Source organism: Microtus ochrogaster, unplaced genomic scaffold, assembly GCF_000317375.1.
Source record: "Microtus ochrogaster isolate Prairie Vole_2 unplaced genomic scaffold, MicOch1.0 UNK25, whole genome shotgun sequence".
In the NCBI taxonomy this organism is placed as follows: domain Eukaryota; kingdom Metazoa; phylum Chordata; class Mammalia; order Rodentia; family Cricetidae; genus Microtus; species Microtus ochrogaster.
The window spans coordinates 1,537,031-1,562,252 of record NW_004949123.1 but is presented as its reverse complement, the minus strand read 5'-3'; the positions used below and the strand labels follow the sequence as shown (position 1 = coordinate 1,562,252).

Sequence of the window (25,222 nt, the reverse complement as noted above, 5' to 3'; positions counted from 1 at the left end):
CCATCTCCAGCTAACCATCACTGTAAACAGTTATCTCCGCCATCTCCAGCTAACCATCACTGTAAACAGTTATCTCTGTTGTCTCCCAGCTAACCATCACTGTACAGAGTTATCTCCGCCATCTCCCAACTAACCATTACTGTACACAGTTCTCTGCCATCTCCCAGCTAACCATCACGTACAGTTTTCCTCTTATATTTCACACTGGTACTTTAAAAAAAAAACCTGAAAATAGTGATTCTTCCTACACTGTTGAATTGTGATAGACAGAAATGGGTGGTAAATGAGCTCCTAGTGTATCTTCATGGTGACAGCGACACGAGGGCCTCAGTCAGTGGTGATGATGTTCTCTTGACTGGATCTAGTGACTGAGGCGATCACCTCTAGGCACGTCTGTGAAGGGTGTTCCTAGAGAGTTTTAATGGAGGAGGGAAGACCCACCCTGGTCATGAGTAACATCATCCCATAGGTTGGGAGCCTGAATAAAAAGACAAAAGGAAAACATGTGAGGAGCATCAGTGTTCATCTCTCTCTGCCTCCTGCTGTGTCCAGACATGAGGGAGTAGTCTCATGTTCTTCTTCCTGCTACCAGGATACACCCCTGCCCTATTGTGGTCTTCCCTACCTTGACAGACTGTGCTCTCGAGCCATGAGCCAAACAGTCCTTCATCAAAGGGAGGGCCTTTTCTATCTCAGCTTGAGTTTCTCTTGGAGGGTGGAAGGAGGAGACACTGGCATCCTAGGCACTGCTTCTCCATCTTTACCTTTAACATCCACCCGACAGTCCACGGACGCCTCCCCCAGGGCGTTGATGGCCTTGCAGGTGTAGATGCCTCCATCAAAGGGACTAGGCTTGCGGATCTCCAGGGAGCAGATCCCCAGCTGACTGAGGGCTCTGTACTTGGGGTTGCCTTGGAGATCCATCTTGTTCTTTAGCCAGATGATCTTGGGCTGGAAGATGAAGATGAGAGGCAGCAGAGCAGAGTAAGAGTCGCTTGTTCTTCCTGTGCTCCATGTCTAGGACTCTGCCTGCAAGGCTTGTGGATGATGGCTTCCTGTAGGGTCCCTGCCCCCATGTGTGGGATTGGATCCCCCTTTCAGTGCCTTCAGCGATGGCTGGAGCTCCTCCTTGGTTTTGTGCAGAGTGTGACTGAACCCTAGTCCACTCCAACAGATGTCCCTGACTTGGAAGAAACTGCTCAAGGAGCCGTTGCGTGTTATGACTAGACATCAAGGTCTACTTTTTTTTAAATTAAAAAAAGTTTTAAAATAGGGTCTCCCTAGATAGATCAGGCTAGGCAGGCTGGTCTCCTTATGTAGCTTTAACTATTCTCCCTATGTAGACCAGGCTGGGCACACTGGTCTCAGAGTCACAGAGATCCCTCTATCTCTGCCTCTAGAGTCTTGGGACTAAAGGTATGCATTACCACACCTAGCTATGAGCTCCACTTAAAAGTGCATGTATAAAATACATGTATAAAACATATGTATTAAAGCCACCCTAGTGGCACATGCCTTTAAGCCCAGCACCTGGGAGGCAGAGACAGATGGATCTCTCAGAGTTTCAGGCCAGCCTGGTCTACAGAGCAAGTTCCAGGACAGCCAAGACTACACAGAGAATTCCTATCTCAAAACAAATTTTTAAATAACAATTATGTGTATGTGGAGAGGCAGAAGGGTGCACTGGAGCCATAACGCATGTGTGGAAGTCACTTGTTCTGTCCACCATGTGGGTCCCAGAGACTGAACTCGGGTTGTCGGGCTTGGGAGCAAACACTGTCACCCACTGATCCATCTTGCCAGCCCAGGGTCTCCATTTTTCATGTACATATTGTGATCCTTTCATATCCTACCTATCCCACTGCTTGTGAGTGGTTTCTGTCGTTGTCCGTCTACCACCCCACCCCCCACCCCCCGTTTCAGAAGTAGTTTTTCTAGAGTGGTTTTTATCATAATTCCCCTTCCAAGATGTCATCTCCTCCACTCAGTCTGACCTGCACTTGTAACCCGAGTTACTTAGTAACGGCTGCTACGGGTGTGGAGTACAAAGAACAGATTGCATGCAGAGTGAGCGGCGTGCATGTGTGTAATCCTGCAGACAAGGCATGAGGAGCGACTAAAGGGAAGCCAGTGGGAATCGGACACTTCTGCCAGATAACTAGCTGGAAGCACTGTCTTTGTACAGGAGGACCTCAGCCTCAAAGGGAACATCGTTTGCATCCATCTATCTTGAATTACAGACACCCTGACAGTTCCTAAGTAACCTGCTGTTCCAGAGGCAGATGGTGGCACTGAGAACAGATGTTCAATTAGAATGCCCTGTGACATAGCTCAGGATGAGCTCAGGAAGCGGCTCAGGACACCCTGTCCCCCCAGCTCCCCATTCACCTTGGGAGAGGCACGCACAGAGCAGAAGAGTTGGGTGTCATAGCCAGTGATGGTGGTGCAGTCTGCCAGAGGCTGGGTGAACGTGGGGGCTTCTGAGAGGTCCCGCTGGGCAAACCCTTTGGTCTTGTAAACAGGAGCTGTGGGTACCAAGAGGAACCACGATGTGGCATCTGAGAACCTTGCCCCACTTCAGGTCCTGTTCTTTCTCAGTCTTGGCAGCCCACAGTCCCAGCTTCCTTACCTGCTTTCTGGATGTGGGCAAGGTCAGCTGTAACAGGAGCCGTTTCACTGAGCCCACACTGGTTCTCCGCAAAGACGCGAAAGGCATAGGAGTTGCCAACGATGAGGTCGGAGATTACGCAGCTGGTGCAGTGGTAACGCTCCAGGACCGTGAACCACAGCTGTGGGTCCCCGGGAGACGGCGTGTGAGACACCACAGCTTTCGGCTTTTTTTTTGTTTTGTTTTGCCTCACCCCACGTGGAGCTTCTGGAAGCTCAGAATGCCTCCCTCCCTCCTTCCCAGACTGGCCTCACCCCAGACTTCTTGTCAGCCTTCTGCACCGTGTATCCCAGGAGTGCTGTATTGCCCGTATCTTGTGGAGGTGTCCATTCCAGAGTAGCATTGGAGCCCCAAACATCCACCAACTTAATACTCTGAGGAGGGCCTGGCTTCTCTGGAAGGGCAAAGCCATGGCAGTGGGCACCATGCAAACCGCATGTGTTGATCTCACTTAGAAACACCTCTGCCTCCTTTCTCTGTTCAGAGGCCTCCCAACGCCTACCAGCATTTCAGCGACTCCCTGCGCTGGCTCCTGTTCATTCCGGAGAGCCTAGAGACCACCTCTCCCATCACCCAAACTTACCAATCACCAGGATATTGATGGTAGCAGTGGCCTGCAGCCCACCAAGCTGCACACAGAGTTGGTAGCATCCTGAATCAGCACGCTGGGCTTCTCTGATGAAAAGAATGGAATCCTGCTCCCCGCTCCGCACACTCACACGACTGTTGTCCAGGGCGGAGCCATTGTGAGTCCAGGTGGTTTGAGGCTTGGGTTTGCCCTGAGCAGTGGGGATAAGGCTGGAGCATTCCCAAGAGGCTCTTATATACACACACTCTCCTGTTGCTGCAGGGAGTCTACCCCAGGCCCACGGGTATCTTGACATGGAGCTGCATTCCTTAAGCTAGAGGGTGTGTGCATGGGTGCATGTGTGATAGACTCCTCCAGGGAAATCCCTCCTTTCGGTGTGGTCTCCAGACATAGAACTGGCTTTGAGTCTTTTAGGGTACTCAAAATAGCTAGTTAGCTGAGTGGCTGACACCAAACCCCTAAGAACCCTCTAAAACTGAGGGCCTGGCTGCAGGGCCTGGCTTAGCTTTGCCTCCTCTCATGGGGGATATCTGTCTGGTCAAACCCAACCTTGGGAACGTGGGATGGTGGTGATCTGGCCTCAGACTTCTGGTACTATGGGTTTTCTCATCCAAAGCCAGAAAGACGGCCATGGCCCTAGTTCTGTCTCCAAGTCAAAGCCCTGACCTGGTCCCAACATGGGGTTGGTGTGATCACCTGGAATGGGATTAGTAGGTTCACTGTGTCCCCAACCTTCCGGATGTAAGTCTGTCTCAGGGCCCGAGGTAGCCAGATCTTGGGGTACTCTGAGTGATAGAGAGAACAGGGAACAAATACTTAGAGGAAGTGGGTGCTGGTCAAAGATTAAGTCCTTATCATAGGGGATGTTCCTAGACCCTTCTCTTGTGCTGGGGATCAAACCCAGCAATCTCAGTCACTCTGGGGCTAGATCATTAGACCATACACCCACACCCGTTCCATTGCTGGGACTTAGAGGGCAGATGGCTGGAGCAACCCCAGGAAAGGCTAAGGTCTCTGGGAGGAACATGGGTGCTGTTTGTGGTAATGCCCACTTGTAACCTTAGCCCGTAGGAAGTGAGCCGGATGGACTGCACAGTGAGAACCTGGACCCTGAACCTGGTGCTGGCTTTGGTTTGTAACTCTCAGCCACCAGCTTTCTACCTGTTTGTTTTCTTCCCTTCCACGTGCCAGACCCTTCAGTCTTCACAGCTGGTCTTCCCAGTGATGTTTTGCTTGGTCCTTAATAACATTGCTGCCCAAGTGAATCCTCTCCCAGGCGGCCTTGAGAGACGGCTTTCTGCTCTGCAGAGGAGCCAACACCCTGTCCTCCCATGGAGACAGCGCTGAAGACATCCCAGAGGGAGCCAGTGCCTGGGTCCCTTCTCTTCATGGCCACCCTGCTCCCTCCACTGTGTGGCATTCTCCCCAAGGGTAGTAGATCACTTCATACAAACAAACCCTGGGGAGGATTGGGTCCCTTTCTTGCCTTTGCTCTCCAGGCATGCAGCAGGAAGCCTTGGGAGATTACGGGCCTTTTGCTACCAATGCAGGCGAGAGGTGCTCAGGGGGTTGTAGGGTGTGTTCTTGGGAGGATGCTAAGGGCTGTAGAAGTGCAGACATCCCACCTGGCTCACTTGAGGACCATTTTTTCCTCCTACCTTTCCAGAGTGGCTGTTTCCTCTTTTCTCCAAGGCAGTCCCCTGCTGCTTTTGTTTTAAGTTAGACTGTGGCAGCACCTCAGTTCCCACGACAACCCAAGACTTCCTGCCAAAACTGCTTCCTAGTAGTTGAAGAAATTCCACCCTGGTACATTCCTGCGGCCAGAGTGCTTGACAGGGCATTCCAAGTTTGCTGATAGCACACATTTCCCTGAGAGTATTGGGCCTAACATGAGCATGTTTGCTTATAGACTGAACAGCTTGAATGCACACATTGTATAAAGCAACCCTTTAAATGAAGCAAGTTAAAAGAAAATAATAGACAGAGGTCCCACTGTGCTCTTCATACGCCTCATGTTATAGCCAACCTCCCATCATGATCTCCAACCACTTGTCTTCAGAAGTCAATAGAAACACAAACGCTTGCTGACCATCACGTTGATCTAGCTTCCTTGTTTTGCTGTTCTCACTTGGGATGGACCTGATTTGGTCTGTACCTTTGGAAGCTGTGTGCTAAGGGGACATGAGTGTTCTCAGTAGGAGCAGGGCAGGCATGCTGCCCAGACTGCCCAGTGACCCCTGCTCTCCGCTGACTTTGGTGGGGGGGGGGGGGGGTGAGGTGGGAACAACAGAAGTGTTGTATGATGCGTTCCTTTTCTGTGGCCATCTTGGCAAGCAACCAAGGGGTTGAACAGAGGCGGATATGAGTTTTTTCTAAGGAGAGAAATAATTGAAAAGGAAGATCAAAAAACCTCATCTTGTTGGCCTCGGTTTTCCATTGTTGAGCAAGGAAATAAACTTTCGCACTTGGCCAAGGGACGTGATCCTCTGTCCCTGTGCTATCTACGGGGCCATGGGAGTTAAAAGGGCTCTCAGTGAGTACCCAGAAAAACAAGCCAACCAGAGGGGGCAAGGCTCAGAGAGACACTGACTTGCTGAGCTCCAGGCTAGGTGTGGAGTTGGGCCTGGCGCCCAGGACTCCCGCCTCCCTAGCTGGAACCAGAAGTCCGTTGGACCCATTTTCCAAGCATGACTCACCCATCCAGTCTCCTGCCCTCATCAGTGTCTCCCTAGACCAAGGAGCCAGAGTCAGGGCCTGGTATGACCTCCAGCCACCCAGAGGATGCAGGAAAAGAAGGGAGGCAGAAGGGTAGGCTCAGGGACCAAGCAGGCCTGAGCTGTGAGGATAGGAGCCACGTTTCCCACTGGGAGATGCATAAACTGAGTCCTACCTTACTGAGGTTTCAGCTCAAGACCAGGTCTGGCCTTCTGCTGACTGACTGATGGGAGCTGATATCTGTTTCTACCTGGCATTTCTTATTTCTTACAAATTTTCTCAGAGAACGTTAGCATCCGTTCACCCACACTAGAGAGAAGAAGGAGCTGGGGGGATGTGCAGAGCTGGGGGGATGTGCAGAGCAGCCTTTGAAATCTCAAGGGGAGCCCACCGTGGGATGCTGAGGTGGGGGAGGGTCTCCCCGAGGCTCTTTATTTATGAGTCTTTGACAAGATGATCCTATTAAAGTCACCAGGGTGTCCCTGACTCTCAGGGAAGAGCCACAGGTGGCCCTGAGGGTGACCATACACTGGTTAGTGAGAGGGTCTGGCAGCTAGCGTGCCCTGTCAGCATTGGGTTCTGTCACCTTCTAAATTCATCCTGGTCAGCAACCTGACCCTCTGCTCAGAATGTTAACTGAGGGCTCCTTGGAGGCCTTTCTCTTCACACCTCCGCGTAAATTGGACTGACCTTGGGGAGGTTTCCCCATCACACCCAAGGGCATTTCCTCCTCAGATGTCAGGAAGCAACAGGACTCAGAACCCAGAGCTCTAAGGAAGATTTCACCCCAGTGTTCTCAGGCCAAGACCGATGGCCACAGTTTGATTTTCTCCCCTTGTATTCCTGGGGGGATAGGATTTTGAAATTTCCTTTGAGAAACATTGACCTCTGAGCTGGATTGTTCTCATTCTTTTCTCTCCAACAGAATATTGTCCGAGTCTCAAAAATGTAGCTTATTTCGAGTCCTGAGATCTTGGCTATCCTATCTACCCCAACTTTAATCTCCCGAAGTTCATGTTCCTTTTTTTCTATTCTCATAGGAAATAATTGGCCATATCCTCCCATGATTTTCTGTTACATGGCCAGAGACTTTCTCTCCTGAGATTGTATGGCTCATCACTGCTATGGCCTGGGGAGAGAAGGAAAAGGGAACATATATGGGAGAGTGGTGTGTGTGTGTGTGCGTGCGCACGCGCGTGTGTGTGTTTGTGTGTGTGTGTGCATGTGTGTGTACATGTGTGTGTGCATGTGTGTGTGCATGTGTGTGTGCATGTGTGTGTGCATGTGTGTGTGTTTGTGTGTGTGTGCACGCGCGTGTGTGTGTTTGTGTGTTTGTGTGTGTGCATGCATGTGTGTTTGTGTGTGTGTTTGTGTGTGTGTGCGTGCGCGCGCGCACGTGTGTGTGTGCTTGTGTGTGTGCATATGTATGTGCATGTGTGTGTGTTTGTGTGTGTTTGTGTGCGTGTGCATGTGTGTGTGTGTGTGCGTGCACACACACAAATAAATGCATGCACGCATACATAAACACATGTCTGTGTGAGTGAGTGGTTACCGAAGCAAGGACAAAAGGTTCAAAACCATCTATGGATTTGAAAGCAAATGTTTCTAGGGATTTAAGAAGGAAGCAACAGACTTTTTCAGAGAAACATTTACACTTACACACTCTACATTGGTTGGAAAAGAAAGAGAAAACCCTCCTTATAAAGGACAACCTTATAAACCCTCCTTGAAGACTATGAAAGCAAGATTAGGAAAACCAAAAGGCCATGGAAGCAGAAGTAACAGTTCTCTGTGATAAGGACTTATCATCCCTTCTCGGTCCCGCTCTCATGGTTGGGGGCTTTGGACCCTGCTCACTGCCTCTGTCGTCAACATGGCTCCACGCATAAGTCCTAGTCATCTCAATGTCCATCCTTTTAACCCCTGCAGGTCCTCTCACTCCCTGGTCACTGTTTAAAGCGGGGGTTTCAGCACCAGATAGATGAAGTAAGGATGTGACCGCTCCAAAGTACGGTCAAAGGGAAGGTCTTTATTGTCGATATGGGGAAGAGGACAGCCAGAGGCATCCGGAGGAGTGAGGAGCAGGGAGAGAAAGTAGTGAACTAAACATGACCAATAGACTGAACCCAGTCATGTGAGGAGGAGGAGAGATGAGGGGGGAACGCCAAGAGAGAGCCAAGGGAACCAAGAAAGAGCATGGCCAAATTGGCGGGGTCATATGGGAATGAGAAGGGAAGGGAGGAAGGGAAGCCCAGGAGCTGGAGAAGTTGAGGGTAGGGGGTGGGGGCAGGGTGAGAAAAGCTGAGAGGAGCCATGGGTACTGAGTGAGCCTGGAGGCCAGCAGGCATGGTATATCTGGCGCGGAACCTCCTAGGGATGCTGATAGGAACTGCAATTAGCCATTTGGTCTGAGTTTCTTTTGGACTTGACAACCAATTCAGAGCCTGCTTTAGTGTTGGATCTCGTGGTCATTCTCCCCACCCATAAACCACAACCTTCCTGTGATCCAGAGAGTGATGCACTCCCTCCACACCTCTTTAACAAAGACAGCTCCTTGACCACCAACTCTGATGTTACCTGACGTCACAGTACATCTGAGCAGCGCCTGCCCCACCAGGGACAGTTTCCAGTGACCGCTGCTGTAGGCGAGGTACTAATTCTCTCTGATGTAGTGTGAGCAGAGAGGATGGGGATTGTTTAAGTGCCAGGGCTTGTAAGAATAACTTTTCCGTGTCCCCCAACTTCTGTCTGTAGGCAGATTACCATAGGACCCCTCAAGTGGCAAAACCCCTGTAGGAAAAATGCCAGTGTCCCTGAATTGCTTTGTGGAGAATGATCTCCCTAAGCGGGACACTTATTTTCAGTCCTAACTAGCAGTAAGAAGCTCACGTGTACTTATTTCATCAGCTAGCACCCCTAATGGATAGACTCTCCATTTGCCTCTCATCCCGAATGCTACAATATTGCAATTCTGTCGCCACAGAGGCATGCCCCCCCCCCCCAGTCTCCCTAGCTCCCATCCGTGTTGCCTGTTCCTCTCTTCCCCATGAGCCCGGAGTTCACGGTCACGACACCCACTTCTTGCATAATCACCCAGCTCCTTCTGTCCTCTCTTTCTTCATGACGCCCTCTTGGCAGTTCCTGATCCTGGTTAAATAAACCTCCACCCACACAATGTCTGTGAATGCACAGACAAGCATGCAGGAGAAAACGAAACTTCTGCTGACTTGACATGGAAATACAATGTCTATGTATGTGAAATTTTTGACAAATAACCATGTTGCATGTATGAGGCATGACACCTTAGACAGGGGCGTCGTAGTTCTCCCTTCCATGTATCCCCTCAGCCCCTGAAGATCCAAATGTGAAGTGTGAATAATAGTATGTAAGTGATCTATGAAAATGGAATTGATTATGTAAATGATTAAAATATATTCTGACTTGACTGTTAAGATGCTTTCACACAGACTTTGATAAAAAATTTTTTTTTCTGAGATAGGCTCTCACTATGAAGATCAGGCTAGTTTTGAACTCACAGAGATTCACCTGCCTCTGCTTCCCAAGTGCTGATATTAAAGACTTGTATCACTACTGCCCCTCATCACCCCTGCCCTGGCTGCCCCTCGTCACCCCTGCCCTGGCCGCCCCTCCTCATCCCTGCCCTGGCCGCCCCTCCTCACCCCTGCCCTGGCTACCCATCATCCCAGAATCAGTTCATCCTTCATAGTGCTGTGTCTTGATGACTCTCTGCCCCTGGGTCCTAGCATTGTCTCTCTCCCTGGCTGTGCCATCGCCTCAGTGGCCCAACCCATTAAGTACATTACTGCCTCAGGACCTTTGCACTTGATCTACCTACCGAAAAAAATAATCCACTTAAATATCGATTCTTCTGATGTTCAAATCATACCCTGTTCGTGAGGCCTTTGCTCATCGTCCTTTTTGGAACATGAAGTTTGCTTGCCTCTTCCCCCCCAGCACTTGGACTCCTTTCCTGTGGTACTTTTGGCACCACACCGTCTTCTACTTATCTGTCCCCTTCCTTCTTTAGGATATACCTTGAAGGCATTGTTTTAGTTAATTCTGTTTATTTTTCTACCTGGCTACTGCTAGGACACTGTCTAGCATATAGTAGGTGAGGAAGTCAGTATTTGTAGGGGGAGGAAGGGAACCACAGAGGCAGGCTGACTCCTCTTCAGTGTGAGATCAGCTCCCAGGCCTGGAAGACACTCGGAGGAGGTTCAGCTGGGACACAGGTGCACAGCTGCTCAGAGAAATTCTGTTGAAATTAGTGGCTGACCATCTCTGTCTCAGGGCCTAGCTTCTCCAGCGCAGGGGTGTAGCTCTTCCTTAGCCTCTCCTTTTGATCCTTCAGGTTTTGACTCCTGGACACAGTACCTTGGTGGGGCGCTGAGGATAAATGGTACCAATGCCAGCTGCGTCATCCTGCTGATTTGGCCGTGCAGTCGGCCTGAACGTCTATTATTGGTCATTTGCAGCCTGTTCTGATCATGCCAGTGAATTTACGCCCACTTGGCTGTCCCCGCTGTCACACACTCTCTGCAGCACCCCTCAGATTCTGTGCCCTCTCTGAGGAACAGGCAGTGTTAGGAGGCAGTCAGTCTTCGGAACTCTGAGAACTTAGGAGTCATAGGTCCCCCGCCAGGCGTCCTTCAAGATTGCTAGGTGGGTTTCAGAAGCCCTGTGAACTTCAGCAACGCTTTTGGTTTATCTTTCCCAGGGTTAAGAGTCCAAAAGTGAGTAGCTGTGCTTTCGGGCCCTATTTGGAGACAGAACATGGTTGTCATCTCTTTCTTGGAAATGTTCCCATGTTGGTTTAGCCTCTTCCAATGCAAATCAGATCGCTTCGGCAACCCTTCTAACTACCCTGCTTGGGAGATCTTTAAAGTCCTTTTACAGAGAAGAAACTGAAACTGAGCGGTTAAGTTGACTTGTCCAAGGTCACCATGTAGCTTGAGGTTACCCTGGGAAAGGAGACGGAACTTCGCCTGCCCGCCCAGAATGTCATTTTTTTCTCCCACCTCTTCTCTTCCTGGAGTTCATAGGTTCCTTGTGTGTGGTCTTCAAATCTCCTGCAAATTTAACCGAGTGTACTACTGGGACTCTGTTGGGCTAAATGTTTAGCACAGCCACAGGGTGGCTAAAGACCATCACAAAGAAGGGAAGAGCCTTTTCTCAACGTCCTGGGTCTGCAGACCCAGGGGTAGTGGAGACACACATTCGTTTGGCTCAGGGCGGTTTTCCAGGTGAGTTGGGGGGAGGGGGCTCAGCCAGGACAGTTGGGGCTGGGGCAGTTAGCAGGGCGATGGGGCTGGAACAGGCACCAAGTAGAAAGTAGAAATGGAGTACTCCCTAAAAGGCTCTGCTTCACAGAGCTCTGACTTTGAGAGGCCACGGCCAGGTGAGCTGGTGCAGGGCTTTAGGGTACTGTCCTGATGCTGTAGCATGGCCCAGGCGGAAGCCGCCTAAGATGCTCAACTTCCTCATATAGCCTTGGTTTGGGGATCATTCTTCCCCTAGAAATGTCTCCTACCTCACCCTCACCCGCCCACCCCGTTCCCTTCCCAGTTGGCTATGAGTCTCCTGGGTCCTCCCGGGACTTGTGACTATTCTTGATGGCAAAAATATAACAGATCATTGCTAGTCACTGTAAAGTGCCGCTTCACTGGCTGACTTTTCAGCTAAAGAGCAAACCACAGATATTTGAGTAGCAAGTCCCAATTTGAGGAGGAGTGTGAGGGCTCCCATGAATATCCCTACATTATCCTCCGTAGCAGTTCCCTAAAGTTCTTAAAGCCCGTGCACAGGGGTGGGTGAACCCCTAAAGTGTATCCAAGACAGTGGAAAGGTCTCGCCTCCCCTCCCCTCCCACGCTTCTCAGCATCCCCACCCTCACCTTCAATACAGGGCAGGAGCTGCCGAGAGGGCCTGGCTGCGTCCTGCAGATGTGAAACCTGTGTTCCTTCAGCATCCCCTGGGCCAGCAGCTGCTTCCACCTGCCGCTGGGAGCATGAGGCCGCCTCCAGTGTGGTGGCTGTCTCCATGCTGGGCTCCTGCCGAAGATTTTCTCGGATGCTGCTGAGGGAGGGGCTAAGCACCTGCTGTCCAGGCTGATCTCCCTGGGGTCCGCAGCCAGGCGTGGGCTTATGTAAGTGGGCTGGCTTTTCCCCACCCACCTACTCCCACTGAAGGGTGAAGTAGGGGCCAGGGGAAGAGGAGGATCAGAGAGCAGCCCAGAATAGCTCCAGGAGGGGGGCTGAGGTGGCCCTGTTATCTTGGGCATGAGATGACACCCCTACAGCATCAGGAGGGAGAGGGGAGCTGGAGCACAGGGTGCACGGCAGGGACTTCTGTCTTTGAGAGACCTGCGTGATAACTCCTGACCTCCAGCCCATCCGACGGGGCATAGTGTCCCAAGACCAACAAACTCTCAGGTATAGCTTTAGCTGCCCCCACACTTACTGAACAGCAGGTCCACACCTTGGCCTTCATGGGTCCCTCCCTTTGCTGTCCCAGCCCCAAGGGCAGGGTAGGGCAAGGGTGAGGACAGTCAGTCAGTCCTCTGCAGCCAGACTACACTGGTCACACTTGAGCTCTGTCATCAGCTAGCTGTGTGACAGCCTGCCCTGTGTATGTGTGTACCAGGGGTCTTCTCCCACCCTCCCTCATGCATGCGTGTGTGTGTGTGGGGGGGTGGATGTACGGGGGGTCATCTCCCACCTTCCCTCATGTGTGTGCATGCACATGCGTGTGTACTGGGGGTCGTCTCGCACCTTCCCGTGTGTGTGTGCATACATGTGTGTGTATGCGCGTGTGTGCTGGGCTTGAACCCAGGGCCTTGTGCTTGCTGGACAGGCCTCCCCCAGCTCCCCACCCCCAGCATCTCAGTTGGGTTTCATTTGTGAAGTGGAGATAATAATAACCATAGGGTTATGAGGATTAAACGAGGTAATCTCTCTAAAGTGCTTAGCAGAGTGTAGCTGACTAAGTGCTGGATAAATGGGAGCTATTTTTAGTCCAGACCAGCATTTTCCCCTTTGAAAGCTGTCAATGGCTCTCTTCCTACCAGATAAAGCACAAATGAAGTGAGAGGCAACCTAGTACAGAGAGGAAAGCTCCCCAGGGACAGGGACGTGTGACATCTGGCTGCACCATTCAGCCACCAGCTGATGCCTCTGAACCTCAGGTCTGTGTAACAAGGGGCAGTGGTGCCAGGATGATCCTGGGATACAATAAAAAAGGTGGTTCATGGCCAGCCCACAGTCAGTGCTAGCTACACCCAAAAGTCTGATTTCCAGGTGTATCCAGCCATTCTGTTCCACAGTGTACTCTCCACCCAAATGACTAGGTTTCCTATTACATCCCCTTCTCTACTCAGGGACCTGCAATGCTGTATTTATTTAAAATTTTTCCCTTTATTTTTATGTGTATCAGCATGTTGCATGCATGTATGTCTTTGCATCATGTGTCTGCCTGCTGCCTCTGAAGGCCAGGAGAGGGCGTCAAAGCTTCTGGGACTAAGTGAGTTGCCATGTGGGTGCTTGAAGCAGACCCAGGTCTTCGGAGAGCGTAGTCAATGCTCTAACTGCTGAGCCATCCGAATGCCACATCCACACTTGAAGGTCAGAGGGCAACTTTCGGGAGTCAGTTCTCTCCTTCCATCTTTTGAGTCCCCAGGGTTAAACTCAGGATCGCCAGGATTGGTGGCAGACATCCTTACCCACTGAGCCATCTCATTGGTCCCATATTGTTTGAGAGAAGGCCTCCTACTGAGATCTGGGGCCCATCGATTGGGCTGGGCTGGCCAGCCAGTGAGCGCCAGGAATCTTCTGTGTGTGGGATTGTTAAACGGGCTGGAGGTGTGAACTCAGGTCCTCTGTGGCTGGCACACTACTGACTGGTTTCTCCTATTTAGCGAGACCCCTTTTTTATTCCGTACTTAGTCATGGTTTTTTTTTTGTTGTTGTTTTTGGTTTTTTGAAACAGGGTTTCTCTGTAGCTTTGGTGCCCGTCCCGGAACTAGCTCTTGTAGACCAGGCTGGCCTCAAACTCCCAGAGATCCGCCTGCCTCTGCCTCCCCGAGTGCTGGGATTAAAGGCGTGCGCCACCGCCGCCCAGCCTTAGTCATGTTTTTATGGAAAAAGCAATCAGTCTGTAGTGTTAGCCCCTTTTTGTCCCTCAGATGGAGAGAATGCATAAAGAATCAAATCTAAAAATAGAGACCCCTCAGAAAATCCAATTCAGAGCTGGGCACAGAGTGGCTCTCATGTGTAACCCCGGCACTCTGGAGGTAGAGGTAGGAGAGGTACCGTCAACTTTAGAGCAGCCTGGACTTTCTGGGGCAGAGTCTTAGAACATGCTAGAATCCCTTTAACCACTGATTTAATCCTGCTGAGGGGTGGCCCCTTCAAGAACAAGGTCTGTGCCCTGGCATCTCCAGACCCAGATGTGGGAACACCAAATAGAAATATTGGCTCAAAATGCTCTCCCACGGCAAGGTGGGGTGGCTAATGGCAGAAGGCAGGTGGGCAGGAAGCTCTTCCAGGCATCACTTGGAAATGAGAGGCTAAGGCACTAAAGGACTGTGAGAGGGGCATATTTGGGAAGCTGCCACAGCTGACTCTCTAGCGTTCACTTGACAAAGTGACCACAGGGAACACATGGTTCAGGAGTGCAACCACACACCGCTGTGTCCACAAGTGCAGGCTGTGTCCACAAGTGTAGAAACAGACACTGGAGAAAGTGTGTGGTGGGCTGTTGGGCTTCCAGGAGGGGAGATGGCCCTACACAACCCCGTGGGAGGCACCTTGATGAACATAAAGAAAATGAGAAGGACGAGAAAGTTAGGAAGCTTCTGGGCAGGCAGTCTGTTTGTTTGGGAGTTGTTCCTCAGAGTATCCGCCACCTTCCAAGCGAAAGTGCAGTAACTAGTTTCAAGCTAGAAGCATCTAACTGATGCTTCTCTGGTTGCCAGAGTTTTGATTTTTGAAGGCAGAGAGCTAAAACTCTAATAAACCGTAGCTTACTCATCTTAGTAGGTTAGGAACCAAAGTCCAGGCTGTTTTATTTCCAACCCAAATACCGCAAATATACAGAAAATTGCCAGTACAAAGTTAAACACATCCAGATTTATTTACACAATGCTAAAGAATTTTGCGTTTTATTTCCATTTTGTGGGATTTTGTTATGGGTCTGGCTTTGCTATATAAGTGACAGGTCTTTGAAACTTGATAATCCCACCTCACATGCAATGTTCTGTCCCAGGTGGGCAGACATCTGGAGTTTTCAGTGTACATGCATTGGTGGTCACGATCCTGTTTAAACGCTGTCCCAGGAAGGCAGCTGCCCCTCACAGCTGGGGTGGGGCCGCATGCTCAGAAAGGGAACAATGGACAAGAGGGGAAGATGACAGGCACGTGGGGACCCTGAGCATTTCTGTGCATGAGGATAAAGAGAATGCAGCCCAAACCCTCCTCCCTGGAGCCTCAGAACACCAGGAAGTGGCAGAACCGCCGGGGGACAGGAAGTCACCAGACCACAGCTGAGGGCATGCGGAGGATGAGAACTGCACTAAAAATTTGGGCCGTACTGATAAATCATTAACATGTACACTATACAGTTTATACATGTATATATGTACACACACATATATATAAAGGTACAGATTAGCTTGTGTTATTCCATATAAACAGATACAGAAGAATGTACCGGTGTGAAAAAGTGCACGCAAGTCCTTGAAGACAATTTCAAGTTAGTGCTCCAATTCTTATGTTATAATGCATGGAACCAGGAAATCAAGCTGCACCCGTGGTTTCAGCGACTCCACAGCAACCCATACCTGGCAAAGCACTGGCCAACAGGACACAAAGTCTGGTACCTGCTTGCCAACTCTGGGCTTCCCTGTCAGTACATCATATGGCAAATCTTAAACTTTGGTTTTGTTCCAAAAGACATTTAAGTTCACATTACTTTCCCTCTGGTGGGAAGGCGATAAAAAAAAAAAATCGAGAAGCTGCATCCCATCCTTTTTAGCAATCTTCGTGCGTCCCGACTGAGCTGAGAGGGGTATGCCAACACATGGGATGAGCCCCTTGCCAGTGTGCAGAGGATGGGTTCTTCAGAGCACTGGAGGAACGAAAGGCTCTACCCATATGGTTTACTTGCAGGGCAATAAAATGAGTGACGCCAAACCAGGCCTCTCATCATGGGGCTTGGTGGAAGGGTGCTGTGCCCCTCTCTGCATCCTAGCATCCTGATGAAGGGATGGTTTGGTACAGTGTGCCCAGCCATGGCTTCTAGGCCTGACCAGCAAAGGAGCTGAAGGTGGTCCACAATACTACACTGCCAGAGAGGAAAAGCTAGGAAGCCCAAGAGCATGGGTCCGCACACCAGAGTCCGTTAAGACTCAGAAAGCTCCTGGGCCCCTGTGGAGCTGCCAGCGCTCTCTGAAGGTCTCTGCTGCTGTGTCCAGTGCCCCATTCAGTTCACAGCCTTGTCACATCTAGCCCTGGCCTCAGGTCCCAGGAAAAACCCATGGCCCTGAGGTCTCAAGCAGAAAGCATGCTTTGGATTTAAAACTCAGGCCACTAGGGACTTTCTGATCTGTCTGAGCTATGTAACAGCACTAAATCCTATCGCTCAAGTCTCTAGACTCGATCCTCTGCCCCCACAGGGCTGAGAGTAATGGGATGCCCACCAGTGACAGTGCCAAGGCGGAGCAGGACAAACCAAACTAGAAATCTTGTTTTAAGACATAAAGAGCTTAAAAATCTTAAATCTCTGGCTGGGGTTGCATATTTGTGAATGTGACTGATTCTGAGAGCTACTGTAGGGGCAGTCCCCAAGCCCACAGAGCCAGCTAGCTAGGGGGAGACTCACTTCCTGTGCTCTCAACAGTGACCATCCACCAAGGCAGAGGGGACACTCCGGATTGCCATAGCTTTTTATTTCAGTCATGAAGCAGGGGAATAAAGTTTTGTTTTCTAAAGAGAAAACAATGCTCCGGAGAAACGCCACTGACCTGTCCTCGACCCCAGCAAGTCACACTGCTAGGAAGCTCCGCTCCAGATACTGAGCACCTTCCTGCAGAACCACGGCTCAGAATCTGAAGACCAGGGTGACTGACTCAATTTTGGCTGCTGAGCTCTACAGCAAGAACAGCGAGCAGCTTACAAGAGGATGCAAACAAAGCAAGCAGAGCGCTGATGGGTTCTACAGAAACCTCTAAGGGTTAGAGACCAGTGGCAACTACATCAGAAAGTGAGTGACCACCGCCACACATTGCCTTATCTACCCACATCAGCCCCGGGATGTGCTGGACTGATAGCATGTGGTGGGAGAGAGCCTTTCCCCTTTGGCAGGAGGTGAGGATGGACAGAAACTTTGATAAATTATGAGCTCGTATATCTTTGGAATTATTATAAATTTTAGAATCATATAAAAATCATACATTCCGGCTCTAACAAAGATGGATTCTCCTCACGGAAATGGTCCTAACTTCATTTTCTAGCAGAAGCTCCCCTGACTCATTAGCGGCAACACGCAGCGTCTCCAGGATTCTCTGTCCACTTCCTCCCTCTCTCCTGCTGCTGCTCATTCTGGGGAGGAGTTAGCCATCTGCTCAGGCATTCTGACAAAAGTTTGGCACAGTTACTTTTTACTGACTTTCTAGCTACAAAGTGAAGTAGCAGCAAAATGGCATCTACTTAAAAGTGTCTCAGTTGTAAAGACAGGGAGGACCCGCGATGAGTAAAGCAGGGATAAGGGACCAGAGCCCACCACACCGCTGCTCTGTGTGCCCAGTATTCAGGCTGTACGAAAAAGGAATCGTTACAGCTTTCCAATACCAGCTGGCCACCCCAAATCCACCCATCATATTCTATAACTTATTTAATTTGGAAAAATATCAGATAGAAAACGTCCTTAAAACATGAAAGTGATGTACACACACGGCACCACCTAGAAGCACACCTTCAGTGGGGTCAGCAGAAAGATTCTGCCCAGAAATCATCAGTGGAAACATGGGAAGGCTGAGAAGGATGGTCTGCTCATAGAACTTTGATTTTTAAAATGTCCATCGATCTGGAAACATCCCTAGTCCTGGTTCTATGGACAGCAGCAATGGAGGAGGGAGGAACAAGCAGCCGTGGTTGTTCAACACTGAGCCTCTGCCGTGGGTGCTAGGAAAATAAAAGGCTGTGGCCGTCAGTCCTGGGGCTGCACTGTGCGCTCAACAATGCGCTCTAGGAAAGGCATGGCGGAGCCTGGGCAGGCTTCCAGGCCAAGTCTGCATCCTGTCCTTGAGAGGCCCACTAGCCACACAAAGCACAGCTTCAAAGAGCTCAGAGCAGCCAGAGTTTTGTCTTTAATAGGAGTTAGGCCCAGTCGACTCTCTGTTGCTCCCTCCTCCTTGCTGCAAGTTAAAAATATGTCCCTGAAAGTTTTCCTGATTTAATGTCTTGGAAGCGCGTGGTTAAGTTAGTTGCCAAAGGGCAATTAACAAGGGTATTGCCTAATTAAATGGGAACAGAAAAATCACCATGGTCTATAGTCACGGTTGGGGGTGGGGTGGGGCCTGGAAGACGTGAGCAGGGCTGTTCACAGATGGGGAAGAGCCGGCCAGCCAGTGCCAGTCACTGCACCGTTTCCTTGTTTCCTTCTCTGAGGCTGCTTCCCATGGCCAGCAGAGCCCAGGGACAGCACAGGTACGATGTGAGAGCGGAGCTGACTGTGGAGTTGGCAGATGCCCGGGGGTAGGCACCACCCAGAACACACAAGATGGGGTCAGCGAAACAATCCCTTTGACTCCTATTTCATTTCCCTTGACACACAAACAAACCAACAGGAACCTAAAGCCCACACGTTTACAAAAGACAGAACTTGAAACAAAAAGTTAAAAGAATTTAAAATTTCCCCCCCTCTTCTCAGAGCCAACTGTGAGATCAGCCAGGGTTCCCCACCCCCACCCTGCGTTCTTTAGTGTAGATCCTTTGGGCTTGGATGAAGCAGCAGAAAAGAGCTGGGTCCGACACACTGGGAAATTTATTTCCCCAAGTCTGTAGGAGGTACTGGGGCTCTACCCACGCTCGGTCCCAGCTTCTCTCAAGAGCTATTCCAGGAGGTCCTGAAAAGAAAGACACGCGTCACTGACAAACGAAGAAAGCTATTTTGAAAGCAATCGCCTACTTTCTTGGCTGGTCAGATTTTGTAGCCCGTTAGCGCTGCTTCTAGCTTATGCACAACTTGGTCCCAACTGCATCTTTAAAAACTTAAAATAGATTTATTTATTTTCATCTTACATGTATGGGTGTCTTGCCTGAATATATGTCTGTGTATTATGAGCACACCAGGCACCTTTGGAGGTCAGAAGAAGGCACTGAACCCCTGGGGTTGAGTTAGAGACAGCTGTGAGCCACCATTTGCAGAGAACGGAACCTGCGCTGTCTGCAGGAGTAGCCAGTGCTCTTAACCTCTGAGTCATCTTTCCGGAGATTGTCTTGATCACAAGTAGAAAAATAAGTTTTTTGTTTTGTTTTTTTGAGACAGGTTTCTCTGCGTAGCCCTGCGTAGCCCTGAATGTCCTGGAACTTGCTCTGTAGACCAGGCTGGTCTAAACTCAGAGATCCACCTGCCTCTGCCTCCTGAGTGCCTGGATTAAAGATGTGCACCATCATTGCCTGACTGAAAATAATTTTTAAGACCGAAATTTTAGGCTAATTTCTCAAGAAGAAGGCATCTCACCTCATCTGAATCATCATGGTAACCGCTTTTAGCGTGGGAGGCCGTGTCCAAAGTGTCCACCCCGTCAGCCTCGGCGTGCTGCTGCAGCACAGAGTACCGGTGGACCAGGAACCTGGGGAGGACACCGCCGTTAGTTTCCCGACTGAGTAGGGAGCATTTCTTTCTTTTTTTTTTTTTTATTGAGAAGGGAGCATTTCTTTTTTTTTAAATGTGTAGCCCAGGCTGGCCTCGAACTCTTGATCCTCCTGCCTCTGCCTCCTTCAGCAAATCCTACCGGCGTGCGCCACCACAACCGGCGAGAAGGGAGCATTTCTTATAGCATGGGTTTTCCTCCGATTTCCACACTCATGGCCGTGCAGCGTGTAGATATAATAAGATACGAGACTTGGGCCTGAATCTTGAGGGCTATTACTCCACCTAGCTTTCAGTCAGGAGAAAGGGATCACGTGGGCCACAGTGGCGTTTTTTCTGGCTTGGATTCAGGACCTCTGATCCACTTCCCCACTTCTTACCTTCCACCGCAGACGTATTTCTTCACAATGAGCACTCCTGCTACAACTGTGACCAGCATCAGTCCCACGATGGCCAGGATAATAGGAACAGAATTTGACTTGGAATTCTTGATAAATTAAACACAAACAGAGGTGCAGTTAGCCACACATAGCCTAGGGCTTCCAAGAGGCTGCCTATCGCTTTGAGTGACCTACAGTCCAAGGCACTGAGTTCGGGCACTTCTCCACCCCCCAGATGAACTGTCTCAGTGTGACCAGGAGGCTAGCACACCAGCACAGGGAATCTGAACTCCAAATGCCTAGACGCTGTAGGGTAGGGTCCTCAGGGTCAAAGTTACCGCCGAAGCCTTGGCAACTGCCTCAAATCAGGCAGGTCTAACCTTCTGACATGGCAAGGCGATGCTGCCCTCTGTAAACTTCCTGTTTGAGAATTGCTCAATTACGTGCCCCACCCCCACTGCATAAAGAATTCACATTTTAAATAAGTGTACAACTTTGTGCTGGGTCACCTTCACAGTTATTCTTGGCTGCCCGTTGCCCTGGGGTCACGGGGTGGACACACCTAGAAGATCACTACGGTCAGGCTGACAATTCCTTGCCCCTTGTTTACAACTCCTGGAGCTTAAGGGTGGGAGCCGGAGTAGACTGAGAACAGAGGCTGAGTGAGTCTATAACAAAGCTAGTGTCTTCGAAGACGTGTGTCACCGCTCTTCCAGGAAGGCCACTATGACATCAAGATTTCTGTTGTTACTTAACTTCTGGCATGTTTTTACAAATAAGCCTTATATCATTGTTTCGTGTAACCTACCTGCTTCTGGGTAGGAGATAGGAAGTGTGTGTTTTCAGTGTATCCAAGAGGAGGCGGAGCTGGATTCTGGGACAAGCTGTGTCCCTGTGGGCGGGAGTCCTGTGCAATCACACACACAAACACTCTGAGGACAGCCACCAGCAGTCCAGGGCAGGGGTGCAGAGAAGGAGGAACTTGCCCCCTTACAAATACACACACCCACACACTCTTCCCCTTATCGCCTTCGGGTCCCACCCTTGTCAGGGTCTCATCCCTTAGAACAGCACGGAGGAGGGGCTGCAGTTGTCAGGTTAGATTAGGGAGATGGGTCCTCAGCTCAACTCCATCACACTGTGATGCCTGCTTCACCAGGAGGCCCTCCCTAGTGACCTCATCTCCAGGGCTCCACCTGACCCAGCAGCACCACGCTTCCTAGGACCTGCTGTGAAGTGGTCTACACCTGACTGCTCTTTAGCTTCTCACTTGACACACGTGCAGGGCTCTATGTGTGCGCAAATCTCCAGTCCGTGTCCCTTCATGGTATTTTCTTTTATATTCTCCCCCAGAGGCTTGTTTTTAGTTTAGTTTTGTTTTTAAGACAGGGTTTCTCTGTGTAGTCCTAGCCTTTCTGGAACTCATTCTCTCTAGACCAGATTGGCCTTGAACTCAGAGATATACCTGCCTCTGCCTCCCAAGTACTGGAATTAAAGGCGTGCCCACTGCCCAGCTTTGTTTATTTGTAAGGTGTAGGGTGTGTGTGTGTGTGTGTATATGTATGTATATATGTGAGTACAGTACCTACAGGATCCCTTGGAGCTGGAGTTGCAGGCAGTTGTGAGCTGCCTGACAAGGGTGATGGAGGACAATCCGGGGTCCTCTGCCAGAGCCGATGTACTGCTGACTGCCAAGCCATCTCTAGCTCCATTTGTTTTGGAGAGAGTGTCTCCTGCAGCCCAGGAGGACCTCAGACGAGCTATGTGAGAGTTCTATGTGTGTATCCTCCACTCACTGAACACAACTTTTTAAATATTTTTTTCTGAAGAACTCTGGGCCTCAGAAACTCCACAACCCCATGCTTTGAGACCTTCCTAACTTTACACTATACCATTTCCCCCAAGCACACACCAGCTCTTAGCGGGGTGACCTTGTCACTGGGGTACGTGATGGGTCCTTTGCCCTGACAGCTTCCTGTGAATGTTCTGCAAAAGCATTGTGGACAACTCCATACTGGTGCCAAAGTGTAACTGGTTTTTCCTGGCAGAACGTTAAATCCCAGCTGTACCCGGAACCTCGATCTGTTTTTAACACACCTGCTTCTTGGGGATCAAGAAATTGCTTGTGCATTTCTTCTTCAAGTCTTTTACTTCTCGGGCTGGACTCATCCCCCCTTGGCATCTGTCTCCTGGGATTTTCCGGTACCTGAAAGACAGGAGATTGTTCACCAGGGCTGGCAGGGGCTGGTGTTTTCTGGGGGAAGGCATAGAGTCAGCAGTCAGGGCCTCTGGCTGGGGTGCAGGAGCTGTGGCCATCTATCTAGCGGGCTGTGGGGTATATGGAGCCTTGAAGAAACAAGTTTGTGAAAGTCTCCCAAAATGTCGTCAGTGATGGCGACAGTGATCGAGGTGGGCACTGGGAAGCACAGTAATAACACAAGGGTCGGTCGGTGCCAACAGTGATGCCTGTCAGCAAACTGGGCTCCAAACTCACCTCAGCGAAGAGGGTCTCTACAGAGTAGCGGAGAAGCCAAATGGCTGCTCCAACACATGATGTTTGTATTAGATGATGTGCAAGAAGCATTACGCAATAAACACCATACACATATCACACACACAACACATCACAAACACAGCACACACCCACAGAACACAGCTACCCACAGACCACACACACATACACCACATACACATACCACACACATACACCACATACACATACCACACACACCACACTCAAGTCTCAGACAAAAAAGGGAGGAAGGAACTAGCTCTGTAGACCAGGCTGGTCTCGAACTCCCAGAGATCCGCCTGCCTCTGCCTCCCGAGTGCTGGGATTAAAGGCGTGCGCCACCATCGCCCGGCTGAGAATTTTTTTTTTAAAGAACATAAGAATATATTCCTGGGTTCTTGCCTCTTTCCGAAAACAAGATTTGAAAATGGCAGAAAGTTCTCCTCTCTGGGAAACAGAAAATCTTATAAACCCTCAAGCTTCACTTGCTTTTGAACTGACTTTAAAAAGCACCAGTGCCGGGCAGTGGTGGCACATGCCTTTAATCCCAGCACTCGGGAGGCAGAGGCGAGCTGTCTCTATGAGTTCGAGGCCAGCCTGGTCTACAAGAGCTAGTTCTAGGACAGGCTCCAAAGCTACAGAGAAACCCTGTATCGAAAAACCAAAAAGAGCACCAGTCTCAGGGGCCAAATAGCTGTTCCTCACCAGCTGAGTTGTAGCGTGGTTGTGACAATCATGGCTGCCTGTGTTCATTTTTAGGGCCTTTTGTCGTTTCGTTTTTTGTTTTTTAAAAATATTTGTTTACTTATTATACATACAATATTCTGTTTGTGTGTATGCCTGCAGGCCAGAAGAGGGCACCAGACCTCATTACAGATGGTTGTGAGCCACCATGTGGTTGCCGGGAATTGAACTCAGGACCTTTGGAAGAGCCATCTCTCCAGCCCCGTTCTGTTTTGTTTTAAGGCAGGGTCTCACACTAGTAGCTCTGGCTGTCCCATAGGTAGACTAGCCTGGCCTTGAACCCACAGAGATTGGCCTGCCTTTGCTTTGCAAATGCAAGTGCTGGAATTAAAGGTGTGCACAGTTTTCATGCCCAGCAATTTTCACGGACTTAAAGGCCACTTTTGTTGAGAACACAACTCAAGTGACTTTCCAAGTGACCTTCTGAATGACCTACCACAGTCCGATGGGTGACCTTTGGCATTAAAGGACCCCAAACCTGCAACTTCAGACTACGGGAGCACTGCTTCTGAGCATGTCCTGTTCTGAGAGGAGCTGTTCTGAGGGGAAGCCACGCGTGTGCAGGGCGCCGACTGTCTCACCTCTCTTCACGTTTATTCATACCCTCTCTTCTCGAGACAGGGTTTACCTAAGCAGGGCTGGCTAGCCTAGAAGGAGCCAGTGTGATGCAGACTGGTGGTGAACTTAGGCCTGAGTGCTGGGCTTCCACACGAGCACTGCCCCGTCAACTTTCATCCTGTTCTTTATCCCACAAGTACCGCTAAACCCTATCCTTAGGACTGTGGACTTAAAACGTGTTCTCAGGTTTCTATAAGCTTGGCTACCTCCTCAGGAAGTCCTGTTTGGCAAATGCATTGTTTTGTTTTGGCTGAAATTCTATGAGGCAGGCAGAACAGGCATGGGTCCAGGGCTGGGGGTGGGGAGGGGCACTGCCTGTGGGGTATTTTGTGTCGTTTCAGGGCTGGCACAGGCTCAGCACTTCTGTATCAGAACTCAGATCCCGAGAGAGCTTATTAACAAGAAGCACAAGAATGGGAGAGGGGTGTCCATCAGCCGAGAAGGCTTCTGGGCCCCTTCAAGCTGCACCTTCTCCTGTGGGGGCCACTGGAATATTAATTAAAATGGGAAACGCAGTTCCTCAGCTGCGCTGGGGTCAAGAGCCCCAGGAGGCCGATGGCCGCCATCTGGACATGGCAGATGACACACTATTTTATCATCACAGTAGGTCTACTAGATGGTGCTTTCATGAATGTTCTGGAATACTGCTGCTCTGGCCAGAGCAATGAGGACCTTGCCAGGGAGGAACCATCTTACCCATTTGTCGTCAGGTGCTCCTCTTTGCCATACAGACAGAATTCTAACTCATGCCCCTTCAGTTCCGGCTGCTCGACACACTCTGAGGCATTTTCTGGACGGAAGTAGCCAAAGTCACTGCAAGAATCAACAAGGACGCTTTTGAGGTTGCCTGCAAGCCAGCACATTGCCACTAGTCAAGAGGGGGGTTGACATTCCTGTCAAGGATGCTCCAACTGAGGTGTGAATAGTTGCTAAGGTGGTGGTATCTTGGCAGGTATGCTCCTGAATGTGGATCTTCAGTACCTCCCCAGAGGACTGTGTGAAAGACTTGGTCCCCAGTGAGGTGCTACCGAGAGGTGGCAGAGTCTTTCTAGGGGCTTAGTGGAGAGGCTGCAGGCACCTGGGGCCCTTCCTCTTTGGTCACAGGG

General features: G+C 50.2%; 2 protein-coding genes across 2 annotated transcripts in view; both read right to left on the bottom strand.

Moving 5' to 3' along the window:
- Nucleotides 1–458: 458 nt before the first annotated feature.
- Nucleotides 459–12,034, bottom strand: Mybphl (myosin binding protein H like). The gene is made up of 8 exons (XM_026789614.1): nt 11,887–12,034; nt 3,954–4,042; nt 3,252–3,447; nt 2,923–3,062; nt 2,630–2,789; nt 2,389–2,525; nt 765–951; nt 459–478 (listed from the first exon to the last, which is right to left on the bottom strand). Exons 1-8 carry the CDS (start codon nt 12,032–12,034, stop codon nt 459–461), a joined length of 1,077 nt encoding a protein of 358 aa, XP_026645415.1.
- A 2,991-nt stretch (nt 12,035–15,025) lies between these two features.
- Nucleotides 15,026–25,222, bottom strand: part of Sort1 (sortilin 1) — an 83,647-nt gene continuing 73,450 nt past the window's right edge. Inside the window, exons 18-23 of the mRNA XM_005367922.2 lie at nt 24,813–24,929; nt 22,340–22,448; nt 21,051–21,149; nt 20,243–20,349; nt 19,731–19,842; nt 15,026–19,113 (exon numbers count right to left, since the gene is read on the bottom strand). Of these exons, the coding sequence (XP_005367979.1) occupies nt 19,099–19,113; nt 19,731–19,842; nt 20,243–20,349; nt 21,051–21,149; nt 22,340–22,448; nt 24,813–24,929 (559 nt within the window). The 3' untranslated portion in view covers nt 15,026–19,098. The remainder of the gene's footprint in view (nt 19,114–19,730; nt 19,843–20,242; nt 20,350–21,050; nt 21,150–22,339; nt 22,449–24,812; nt 24,930–25,222) is intronic.